At 41.2% G+C, this 13,404-nt stretch overlaps 1 protein-coding gene across 8 annotated transcripts in view; it reads right to left on the bottom strand.

Moving 5' to 3' along the window:
- The window catches only part of CACNA1C (calcium voltage-gated channel subunit alpha1 C), a 2,322,072-nt gene that overhangs the window by 89,178 nt on the left and 2,219,490 nt on the right, over positions 1–13,404 (bottom strand). For all 8 annotated transcript variants that reach the window (XM_069628642.1, XM_069628646.1, XM_069628641.1 and 5 more), the window contains one exon: positions 1,607–1,713. In XM_069628642.1, coding sequence (XP_069484743.1) covers positions 1,607–1,713 — 107 coding nt within the window. The remainder of the gene's footprint in view (positions 1–1,606; positions 1,714–13,404) is intronic.

Genomic DNA, 13,404 nt, shown 5'->3' with positions numbered 1-13,404 from the left:
GTCTGGGAATGATCCTTCTGCGAGGGAGGCATTGATGATGCTGAGGAGGTCATTGAGAGCCGGGCCCGTCATTGTTTTAATGATGGAGGCCGGAATTATATTGTCAGATTAAGAAGTAGGTTTGACGGAAGTCAATCATTTTTAAGCGATCCGGGGGTAAAGAGAGGAGAGAATTCAGTCCAGAGGGCCAGTGTGCGTGCCAGGGTGCAAGGGATGCTAATGATGTGAGAAGTTGATTCAATGGTCTCTCAGATTTTGTCTATTTTTTCAATAGAAAATGTGTTAATTTCATCACATTTCTCCTGAGTTGCTAGTACTTTTGGATCGTGTGAGAGTTTGGTACGATGCTTTACTACTTCAAAGAGGGCTTTGCTCTTGTTGGAGGCTGCCGCAATGGTGGTGGAGTAGTAAGCAGCTTTGGCCTCAGTAACCCCAATCATACGGTTTGCGCTGAGAGATTTGAGGTTGGTGAGGTCTCCAGAGTTATGGTTTTTGCGCAACAGTTTCTCTAGGGCTCCAATTCATTGTTTGTTGGAGGCTAGCTCAGGAGGTGGGGAGGGGGGATGCGAGTGCCATGGGGCAGATGGTTTGACTTTGGCTGGCTGGATTTTATTGGGGCGTGAGTGTCCACCAGTTTCATAGCAGAGTAGCTGAATAATTCCAGGAGGCCCGAGGCATTCCCTGTGGTGGGGAAGACTGTAAAGTTTGCTTCCAGCTCATTGGCCGGGAAGGTTTTGAATGAGCAGTGTTGAGTGAGAGACAGCATTGAGTAGGCTGCTGGTCAAGTGACCAGGCCTTCCTACTCCGTTTCACCGGCCACCTCCAGTTTTCGTGCCTTCCAAGCCTCTACTTTACAGACTCTAGGCCAGCTCCAGGCAGACAGCATTGAGAAGGCTGCTGGTCACATGACCAGGTCCTGCAAATCAGCTACTCTGCCCACATCCAATTTCACGCCTTAAAAACATCTACTTAAGCACTCTAGGCCCTGCGCCCCACTTTTAAGGGACATAGCATCATTCTAACAGTTCTCACACATCCTGACAAGGGGCCCTGGGGCTAGAGGATTTTCATCTGAGCGCATATCAATGAAAGTGGCCTCCTTCAGTGCAACTTGGCTTCACACCGTGATGGACATTATTTTAAAACGCATTGGTCTTTCTGAAAACCTAACTGGATAGTACTACTTGGTGGACTAATTAGACATGCCTGAGAGAAATCGAAATTAATTTTGAAATCGACTGCTTACAAAAAAGTAAAAGTTACAAAATTGAATTAGTCACAGGTATATCTTCTTCAGCAAATGCTTGAAAACACTAAAGTACGATACTGTGGGAACAAATAAAGGCTATGCACATAATCTTTGCAACATACTCTGCATTAAGATTCTTAGCATTCAGTCAAAGGCTAGCTCAAAAATGTCCTTTATGTTTTGGATCCATAACACCTGTGCAGTGATACATTGAATTTTATATTGAATCATAAACTGTTGTCAATTACCCAAACTGCATGGGTAATGTCACAGAAATCTAGATATCTTGGGTTGTTTTTAACACCACCCAGTGAACTAGGATATTTAAACGTGCATGAGTAGAAACAGAAGACATACCTGATGATGTACCAGGTGTAGCCGAGGCAACACTGACTTCTGGGAGACATCAACAATGGGGTTCCGCTGTCTCCTCAAGCAATCCATATGGAAGGATGCCCTCCGCCCTACAGCAACAAATGAACAGAAATGTGGCTACTATAAACACACATGATATAGATATGAAATAGCTATCAGAGTTCCACACTGCATAGCTACCCCATGAAGGGTTTTCACACATACCTCAAACACATGAGGTACATCAAAGTCAAGACCTGAGACAACAGTCCTTATTGAATCCCACTTAAAGTGCTGAAGCAGCTGACAAAACATGTGCGTAATACATACTTTAGAAACCCATTCACTTATAAACTGCATATAATGTGAAGAAAGCAAGAGTGCCTTTACTGAGGAGGAAAGATACTATGTTTTCATGCTTTACATGGGGTGTATATTAATTCTGGAGGGCATTGTTCTTGACACTGTCCCAGATGTAGGTAATTGATGTTTTTTCTGAGAACATAAATTATTGTTTTTTTGTTTGTAGTTTCAATATAAATGTGGAAGTTAGATATTTCACATCACCAAAACTTGTAGAATGAACAAGTTTCAAAATAAATATATACATATAGAGTGAATCTATATATACATTCACATCTGTCTTTCTAAATAAAGCTACAGAAAATATACAGAAATGTTATTCATTGGTAATGCTATTTTCCTCTATGGGTGTATTACTCCTCTGGGTAGAGGTACACTTAATCATCAGGCAGGATACCAGGTGCATGTTAGATTGCTAAGTAGGTTTTTCACTGATGATAGCCACATTGTCGACTCTCTTAGAGGTCAAAATGGTTCTTGAACCCACACTTGCCTTCAATGCCAGTTACACCCCATGGGTGCTTTTAATGCCATAAAAGTCCAAATAAAAGTTACCGAATAACAGGTTAGAGTGCAGTCAGTCAGAGTCAATGCATAGTGGAGCCTTAGATGTGTTTCTAAACTGTCTATCGGCCATTTCTGTCCCTTGCATGTCATCTCCACGAGTTCCTCTTTGCGGCCCCTATGCCCAGATTGTATGTCTTACAAAAGTGATTGGCTGTTCCTCCAGAAACTGACTTAATAATGGAATCCAAGGAGACCCGCCTTGCACCTCACCCAATTAGTGACTTTAATGTATTTGTTGTGGAAGTTACTAATTCCCAAAGTTTTAAAAATGTAAGTATTTAGAAATTTGGAAACTATTGATTTTTTTCAGATGTCTAAGTATGGACCTCTGTGACGTATTCGCTCAACTGTTAAGTGAAGCTGTGCTTGCAACCATGATGTCCGTTTTCTTCATTTTTTAAAAACAAAAAACCCTGATCAATAATCCCAAAACAAAAGACAAAATTATATTTATTTTGTTATTTGTTATTTATGATACATATATAAACGGGGAAAACTCGCTAAAACTGTTGTTTGATTGCTTACTAGTGTACACAAGAATATTATCTGGTAATTTGCATAAAGTAGTAGGTGACCATGTTGCAGCTCTTTGCCTGCTGAATATGACATGAATATCAGTGGATAGTAGAGTTGATACAACAAGTTGAGTGATGCACCTTGAGACTGCAAACCTCTGTTAAATTGTATTAATCTGTTTATCATAGTTGTTTGTTTAAATACCTATCAGTTTCCTTATGACCTTCCTGACATATGACTTACGCAGGCTGTGTGATTTCATGGAGGAACAATAGGATGAGCCATATTCTGTCAGAGAACATGAATTTCTCCACATTGAAATACAAGTTTCCAAAGTTCTATGCCTATGCTTCCTTGCTTGAAATAAGAGGAGCCATAGCTCCCTCTACACTCCCATTCCACCCTGAAGCCTGTAGCCCAGCCACACAAACCTCGAGCTGTGCTTAATTGAGACATCTCTCTTTTATCATATTTATTACCAACTATTATATTATCCCTGTTCAACCTTGCCTTGAAACTTTTAATTGAGGGACCATTTCCAATTGAGATTGGAAGACGATTCCAAAGGCTCAAGGTGCCGATCGTTTTGCCTGCAATGCTTTTTTTGTAGATTTTGCCACTGGCACTATATGTTTCCTACTTGATTGAAGCATACAAGCAGGGACCTGGGGCTTTACCAACATGGCAAGGTATTTGGGCGCCATTCAGTCAGTGATATTCCAAATCAACGTTAAAACCCAGGTTTGAATGAGGACCTCCATTTTTGCCCAGTGTAATAAAGTGCCGGCTTCAAAAATATGATCATGTTTTCTGAGTTCATAGATCGTTCGGATGGCACAATTTTGAGCAGCCTGCAATTCAGCCATATATTTCTTTGCCATGCACAGGTAGATAGTTGCACAGTACTGGATTCTGGATAGTGCCACTACTTGAACCAAGGTCTTTAGTTGGTTTGCATCTACAAAATAACAACATAGGTTTATGTTGTAATGATGAAAGTGAGCACTCCTCACTACAGAATCCATCTGAGGGGCAAAGGACAGCTTACTGGCAAACAACACTCCCAGGTTTCTGACTACCTCCACTGGGACAGGAGGAATCCCTAGACTAGTAGGCCACATAGAAGGCAGAGCCATCTCCTTCGAGCTCCCCAGCAGTAAGATTTCAGTTTTTTCCTCATTAAGCATGAGTAAGTTGTCCTGCATCCATCTCTGTATGGCTCAAAACACTCTCCCACTTTCTTACATATGTTGTTACTGTTGTGTAGGGCCACTAGAAATGGAGTATCATCTGCATATAACTGGCAGTGAAAACCCCAGCATTCAATTATTTGTTCTTGCAGTGATATACATGCATTAAAAAGAAGAGGTGAAAGTGCTGAGCCCTGTGGCACTCCACAACCAATTCCTAGCTGATGTAAAGTTTCCAAGTTGGACCTTTTTACTTCTGCCAGTCAAGTAGGATTTTAACTAAGCCAGTGCTTGTCCTGATACATGCATCTGCGACTTAAGTCGTTCAATCAGTGTTTCATGGTCTACCGTGTCAAAAATGGCGAAGAGATGGAGGAGAATCAGAGCTGCTGAGTCCCCTCGATCTCTAATAGTGAAAGGTTTCTTTCAGATACATAACACTGAAGTCTCTATACTATAACCCGTCTGAAAAACCCTGACTGCAAAGCAGATAAAAGATTGGTGCTTTCCAAGTATTTGCTTGTGCAATTCATAGGTAACTTTTACTTCCATGATCTTACTAAGGAAGGGGCGATTAGATATGGACATAAAATTAGACAAAACCTCAGGGTCTGCTGAGTTTCTGTTCAAAAGTGGGTTTACCTGAATTGTTTTTAGTATAGTAGGAAAGATTCCCCTTTGAAAAGACACATTTATGATAGTGGCTATATCTTCCGATATTACTGATATGAATTAATTAATAAAGTCTAGGGGGTAAAGAGTCCAAAGGTGAGCCAGAGGCTTTCAAACTGTGGACCCTTTTTGTGATATCCACATTTTTTTTATTTTTTATTTTTTATTTGTGTTTGTTCATAAGAACTTTACAAAAGGTTGAAGAAAGAGAAGTGCGTTGACTACACAAAGGTGGGCCCCTCATCCATCTATCCTCGACAGAGAGTGTTGGAGAATTTTGATAGTTGCTAGGAGCCAAGTGGTTCGGTCTCCTCTGATCAGTCTTTTCCAGGCGATATCTTCGTCCCACCCACTTTCCTCTTGGCTACAGTGCTTTACGTAGGCCGATCTCAAGTCTAGAGTTTTTGAGCATGACAGCAGTAAATGCCTGATGGTTTCCGTTTTTGGCTTTAAATAGTCGACACGTGCTGGAATCAGATAGGCCTCTAATGTGTCGGATTTCATTGGTTTCAACCAAGTTCAACCTGGTCCTTAGCATGAAGTTGCGTGCCCCCCTGTTTGGGAATTTTTGGAGGTACAGCATCGGTTCGTTGAGTTTGGAAGTCGACGGAGGCAGGTGAGAAAGGAGTTTGTAGCTGGATACTAAATCTTGAGTGTTGATCTAGTCGAGTTCTTTCAGATTCTTATAGACTCTCAACGGGTTTGTTGTCAGATCGACTTTCGAGCACATGACTGAATCAAGTATGGACATGTTTTTCTCTTTCCAGCTTGTTAACATTTTGACCTTTCCAGATTCGAGTTCTTTGTTTAACAGTCCAAAAATGTGCTCGCTCTCATCCGTGGTGCATTTCCTGAATAGCCTGAGAGAGTTTATGTTGACTGTAGCTGTTAATGACAGTAAGCTTAACTCGCGGCGGATTGCCGCTATTGATGTGGAGTTCGGCAGACCCAGGACCGTTTTCCAGAAAATGCTCTCCAATTTTTGCCAGATTTTTGCTGGAATCGTTGGCATAGCCTCGGCTCCATAAGTGATCGACGGGACAACTTTTTTCTTGTAAAATTTGATTGCAGGAATGCAAGAAAATTTCCTGAATTTTAAGTCAATGGCCTTTCCTTGAGATGCTAGTTTCTTTAGTTTGATTTGGAGGGCGCTCTGCATTGATAACTCGTTTTTCGAGGAGTCTATCTGGATGCCTAGGTATTTATAGTCGTTGACCCTCTCGATCGCGTTTTTCTCCAGGAACCATGTGAATTTTTCTGAGCTTTTGTTCTTCTTCTGGCTTGCTTCCAATATCATGATTTTAGTTTTTTCTTGATTTATTTTTAGGTTGTTTTCGGCCGTGTAGCTCAAGAGGTTGGATAACTGTCTCTGGAGACCGATCTGGGTCTGGTCCAGTAGTATCAAGTCGTCAGCATATAACAGGTGACTTATTTTCGAGGATGCGAGTGACGGTGGAAATGTGTGCTCCAGGTCTTCTGAGGCCCCGTAGTCACCGATATATGCGAGAAACAGCGCTGGAGCTAGGGGGCATCCCTGTTTTACCCCCCGTCCTATCTGGATTTCTTCTGATAGGGTGCCTCTTTGGGATAAGTGTACCCTAAGAGTGGTGTCCGTGTGTAGGGCTTTGATTGGTTGAAGGATCTCCTGTGGGCAGCTCCACCCCTCCAATTTTGTCCACAGACGAGACCTCTCGACTAAGTCGAAAGCCTGGGAAAGATCGATGAAGGCGATGAAGATCCGTGATTTTCTTTCCCAAGTCTTGCTTTTCAGGGTGCTGATCGCTAAAATGTTTGCCGCCGTACCCATGTTTTTCTTGAAGCCCGATTGGAATTTGTCGTTGCACGGGGCTGATTCTGCCCAAGATTGAAAGCGATTCAGAAGCAGACTCCCGAAGACTTTGCCAATGCAGTCCAAAAGGGCTATGGGGCGGTAGTTTAGAGGATCAGTGATGTCCCCCTTTTTGTTAATAGGGACAATGATGGATTTTGTCCATGAAGGCGGCAGAGATGTCTTTTTGGCGCATTTCTGGAAGATGGATGCTAACAGCGCGGCCCATTCTGGTCGATTTGCTTTCAGATCGATGTTTGAGATCCCGTCCGGGCCTACTGCTCTGGAGATCTTTAGTTTTTTAATATGATTGCTAATTTCTTGTTGGTCATCCAGGTTAAGCCAGTCTGTCGTCTGAGGTATTTTTTCCAGGTTGGTGGTTGTTGCAGGGGCTTGAAAGACAGTGGTAAAGTGGGTGATCCATTTATGCTCCGGCATGGCGTTGATGGACAAGTTGTTGTACGAGGGTGCCACGGATTTCAGCAGGGACCAGAGTTCTTGAACTTTATTGCCGCAGATTGCTTTTAGCATAGTTTCCGCATCTTGTTGGTGGAGTCGGTGTCGATGTTCTTTCACCCAAGTTTTGTAGGTTGATATTGCCGACTTTAATTTTTCTTTATTCCACGGATGGTTTCCCAGCTGTCTTTTGATTTTGCAGAGTTCACGTCTTTTTGCCACCAAAGTAGTGTTGTAAGTATGATTTGGAGGCCTAAAAAGCGGAACTTTCTGTTTTGGTTTCACCACGTGTTTGAGTAACAGGGGCACATAGTCCATGGAATTTGGGCCCTCCGTACTTCCAGCCTTGTCGTATTTTGCCTGCAAAGCTGTGACCGCTCGAGTTGTCAAGATTAGGCGGTTTCCACGTGCGTTTGGTTCCACTTCCACTTCCATGGCGTACTGTATGGGTTCTTTGAAGTGATTTGCTAAGGACATCGTCAGCTGGTATCCACATTTGTTAGAAAGTAAAAAATCATAAAAGTTGCATAGCTCTCTAAAGCGACTGTTCTAGAGGTTATCATGGGTTTTGACTTCTGCTTCCATAGACTCACGTAGCTTAGTAATTTTCAACACAAAAACAATGACAATTTATCAATGACAATTTATTGCATAGAGATTGAGATGGAATGACTGTCTACTTTATCTTTAGAATCCCTAGTCGTAAATTCCCAATACATTTTACAAACTTCACCTGCATTCGAATTAGCTTCTATTATCCTATTAGAATAATAATTCTTCTTAACCAACAGACTCTGTTTTTTATAGGTAGATATATGAAGAGCATAGGCTACTTTATCAGCTTCTGTTTGGGTACAGCGTCAACTTCTTTTTAACTGAAGTAACCATTTATTCCTTGAATTCGCTCTTCATTTACTTTGCTGCTCTATTAAAGGTGACAGTGAGTCACCATTTAACTTTCCCATAAAAATGAGAATAAAACTCATCTGGAGTTTGTGTTAGGTCACATCCTGGGTAAGCCACAAAATGGGATTGAAATTCTTCAAAGGTAATCAAATGAAGCTTGCGCTTAAGCCATATAGTCTTCTGTTCAGTTGTTTGATATTTTAATTCTCTTTTTATAGGACATGAAAAGGATATCAAAGTATGATCTGGCCAGACAACCAATAAAATAGCAAGATCTGAGAAATGACTATTAAAATCCAGAACTAGGTCTAATAAGTCGCCGGCTGTATGAGTGGGGCCCCAAGAGTGGTGTCTGCAACCTAAAAAGTCTAAGCAATTAATTAAATCTTGCACTAGCACATTATTTTGTATCATCCATGTAAATATTCAAATCAGTGAACAGGATACATTTACTTGATAGTGATTGCAATTCTTCACATAAGAGTTGTGGCTCATGTACCAGCGACTTGTGCAAATGTAACAAATTGTACGCCTCTGTATGCCCAACATATATAGTATAATGATCACAATGTTTTTTTTTTCTGGCTGAACATATGATGCAGTGCCATTTTGTTTAAATCATCAAAGTATAGCAGTGGCATTTAAAGATCTTTATTACAAAAGGTTTTACAGTGTTCGAAAAGTCAAAACTGAGTTTGCTTAAAATATAATCCAATCTTAAAGATTTAAAAAGCAGAGTTGCAAAATAAGTTTGCTCTGTTCCCGATTTTTTAGACAACATACATAGTGCAAAATCTGTTTGCTCTAATTGTCTTAAGTCTGTATGTACTTTGGCCCAGAGTAGGTTTGAACCAAAAACCACTTGCTCCATTCTTATAATGGAAATAAAATAATTAAGACAAATTGGATTTGCCTGGTGTGTCAAAAGAAACACTTTGCTCAGGATATTTCATGATGTGCTCCTGCACTGTGCTTCTGGCTGATTCCTGTAGAGCGAGTCAGTAACATTGCAGGCTGATTCTGTGGAGCTACAACCATGCGGAGTTTGGTCATAACAGATGCTGTTACATCGTTAATAATTTCCCTACTTCTGCTTCTTGAGCCTGGAATCACATATTCTGCCTGGTCAGTAGCTCCCTCAAGCTCACTGGCCCGCAGACTTACATCTGTAAAGAGAGTGGTGTGGGGTTTCTGGGACGTTACCAATTTAGGAACAGTTGCCGGACACCATTGTAGGTGCTATGGTGGCAAGATGGGTAGGTAGGTTAGAAGGAGCAATGTTTTTGATATCCTTTCCGGTTGCTCATCTGCATTACACTGCTCCTGTCCTGAAAAGAGCCTGCTTAGAACTTTGCATTATTTGCATTTTCATTCAAAGAAGCCCCTATTTGTAGCGCAGTGAAGGACAGAGAGCTGGATTGGCTACAAAATGCCCATAATTATGAAGCAGGGGTGTCTGGATGGGCCATCATTATGAAGAAGGCCCGGAACTAGTGTTCTCATGTGGAGGGCTTCCTGATGAGTCATCCTTGACAAACCCCCTTTCCTTTTGGTCCCAATCTTCACTCCTGTATAGCCTAATTAGCCAGCACAGATCCAGCAAACATCTAGCCCCCATTATAGTATCTTTGAATATGTGCTGAGATCATACAGCCTGAGTAGCTGTTGGATTCCTTGCAACCCTCCTTAGGAGAGAAGAGGAAGCAGTGTAGTATCTTTTTATTTTGTAAACATCTGAAATAGCTGCCAAATCGAATCTACAGACCTTCCCCCATCAGACAACCATCCTTGAGTAGGTAGATAAAGAACAGAACACAACCAGGGATGTAGAGCCTGGAGATGGCATTGAAGACTGCATCTAGGATGCACCAGGCACATCATTCCAATGCAATCACCTGTGTTCCCAGACCCAGACCTGTCCCACATGTTCAGCAAGCAATTGACCCATCAGGTTGTCACCTTTCATAACTTTCATGTAACTGGTGATCTTAATCAGTGGGCCATTATAAAATTAACGGAAAACCATTCCTTGTATGAACTAACATGTTTAATTTCCTGAAGTCTTACTATTGAAGCACTCAACAAAGTTTTTCCTGTTGTGACTTTGGTGGTGCTCTTTTCTTTCTGCTGGTTTTTCCATGCATGCCATATGCTTACTCTTATGTTGGATCTCAGGTTCGTGAATTAGTCTTTTTCCTGTCTTTCTAAATCCACGTCCAACTTCATTGCCATTCTTTATTGATTACCACAAAATGTCATCCATCTGCTCTCCTCATTAATTTTTTGCCTTACACATGCCTACATTTGTCCAATACTGCCACTCAACCAATGTTTGACTTAGATCTAAGTTACATTTACCCAGTGTTACTCTTGGCCTCTTCTGGTCCTCTCGTCTTTGTCATAACCTTTGAGGCAATTCTCAGTCATTTTGTCATTTGGATAATCTGGATTTGAAGAACTCACATGGTCACCCTAGCAATGACATCCCCGACGTATTGCTTATTAAGCACTAATTTTAGTTTTAGACTACCATTCATGTCACATTGCCTCTGGGCTTAGTGCTATTCTTCTAGTGTCATTTCTTCCCATTGTCCTCCAATGTACACTGTCTGGAAAGCAGTTGGTGCTCTCCCATTTCTTTGGGCATTCCAAATTCACTGATATCAACCAAGATGTAGGTGGGACACTCAAGGAGTGACTCTACACATAAATCTTCTAAAAATAATAGACCAAGTGATAGTCCTAGATCCTCTTTTTTATCCCCTAAGCCCCAATTTCATGGACAAACCAGGAGTTAGACCATTTGTTTATCCCTACTGACTTTTAGTCTGCTTAGTCGTGGGCGAAAACAATATTTATGCTTACATCTTGTTTGTGCCTATTAGCACCATTTTCCTTATATTATGGCATTTGCTTCCCAATTTTGTGCACAAAAGCCCATGATTTTGCACCAGTGAAAAATATTATCTGCCAGATTCTCAAATAGCGAAAACGAAATGAGCGCAGAGAATGCGCTCCTTTCATTTGTCCCCAAAGCCGAAATGCTCCAGTCACCTTAAGTATTTCTTGAGGAGCAAAGATGCACTGTCCAGCCCCCTTGCATACATTAGTGTTGGGAGCATGGTTGCTGGGAGCACATTTCACAGAGACAATCAGGTAAAGGGCCAGTCTCTGTGAAATGATTGGGAAAAAAAGCATTTTCATCTCTGTTTGGAGGGATTGAAATGCTAGTGTGACAGTAGCGGTTTAAACCGCAGCTGTTATACTTGAAAAACAAATCATGACCGGGTCAGAACTGACACTGCCATGATTTGTGCCTCCACCTGTGCCTAATTTCTGTGCATTCAAAAGCACATCCAGTTTGTGAATTCGGGATGCACTTTGAAATGTGCAGAAATTCCCTCTTTTTTGCACAAATGTGCAAAGGGGGGGCATCTGAATTCTCTTTGAGAATTAGGCTGCACCTATTTTTCGTGCAAGTGAGTAGATGTGCTATTGGCAAAACAAGTTTTGAGAATCTGGCTGTGAGTGTTATGGCCCAAAGTGTTGTGTTAATAATAACATTATCCAACTCACAGAAAAATGTGCACTAAAGATAATGGTATTAGTGCGGGGAACTCAATTGATTTTAAACCACCCACACTTTAATGCCCCTACTAGTTTTCAAGAAAACTTAGGTGCAGCATTTGCTAGGTTAAAACTCCTAATAGATACAATTAAGAAAACAAGAACACTGTGATTACAGTTGGTAACAAAATATGCCAAGCCTGACCACAGCATTGGATGATGGGCTTTCCAAGCGAACCAAAGGCAGCATTCACAAAATTCCCTTGCTACCCCCATCAATCCACATGCGGGTGGCAGGGGACAGTTAAATTGCCTCAGCCCAGGCCAGTCCCGGTCTCTCCCCACACCACTTACATACCGAGTCAGACCAGCAATAAAGGGTGAATCCATAATCAAAACCTTTGAACTAACCTACAGGAAACGATAAGGTGCCCTCTCCCCAAATGAGTGAACCTGCAGCTCCCTTTAAACCAACCTTCAGTTCAGTGTACAAAAACTGGCTTTTTAAAGGAAAAACATTTCCCTTCACCAAACATTGGAATCCACAGTCACATTATGCTTATTACAATCCACTGGGATTTAATCTGGCCCAGAATCCTTCCCATATTTCTTGACTGTAAAGCATCATCAACTTCTAGGAGGCTTATATGAAGGATGAGATCCCGCTGCTCCTCTCCCAAGTAAGTCTCTGCGGATGCCCTAAACTGGCCCTGTCTTTTACTTGATACATTTTGTGAAAAGTCGATTGAAGATACTATTTTAGGGTGATAATCCCTTACGCCCCTACACCATTAGGAACCAACATGTTCTTAATCTGGAATTGCAATGGCTGCCGTTAAGGCTGGCCAAGCACACTCCCTGTCTGAGCACTTGTTTAAAACTGCATTGCTTCATCCAGGGGGATCTAAGCCTTCTTGCCAATAGTACCTATTTACAGCCTCCGCCCATGGGGATTTAGACACTTCCTAAAACTCTTAAGGATCAGCAAGACATCTGAAAAGGATTGCTGGCTCGTAAATTGATGTGATTCTACAGCATGAGTAATGTTGTAAAGTATATTTAATTAAATGTATTTCACTTTTGTTTGAGAAGCGGACAATGGCTCACAAGTGTTGTTACTAGGTCAAAGTAAGAAGGAAGTCAACTTTGGTTATGTAATTGGTCAGTGTTTTTTTAATAAGGAGCAACATTTTATTTGATTAAACATTCATGAACAAGGCTTTTTTGCACAGCTTAAAATGAACTGAATCAATTTCCAAATTTGCCAGCTAAGTGAAATAGGTCTCAGTGAGGTTGTGATTTGCCCATAACACATATGTTGTACAGTTGCAGAAACTGGGATTTGAGCCCAGATTTCCAGGTTGCAAGTTATTCAGTCAACTACATCTCATCCCATCTTTACCTTTGCACCATCACATAATGCTTTCTGAATAGATATCTTTCAACAGCAAAGTTAGTACATAGTGTGTCATACAACTGATTCACAATGCATGCAAATAAAATGATGACTCTAGCCATAAAGATAAAAGCTTTATGGAAACATATTAGGAAACATGGGACTGAGTCACTCTAAAAAAGGGCTGGAAAGCAAAAGTGAGTGCGTACATGCAAATACATGGGTTAAAACACATCTGTGTTGTTCTACACAGAGTAGTGTCAAATATAAAGGGAAAACATTACTGTATATTAAAATCAGTGAACTTGACTAATGAATAACTATTTGAGAAATTGACATG

This window comes from Ambystoma mexicanum, chromosome 12 (assembly GCF_040938575.1).
Source record: "Ambystoma mexicanum isolate Mex_15411 chromosome 12, UKY_AmexF1_1, whole genome shotgun sequence".
Classification (NCBI taxonomy): Eukaryota; Metazoa; Chordata; class Amphibia; order Caudata; family Ambystomatidae; genus Ambystoma; species Ambystoma mexicanum.
Note: the sequence above shows the minus strand (reverse complement) of the source record. Positions and strands in the feature narration are given on the sequence as shown.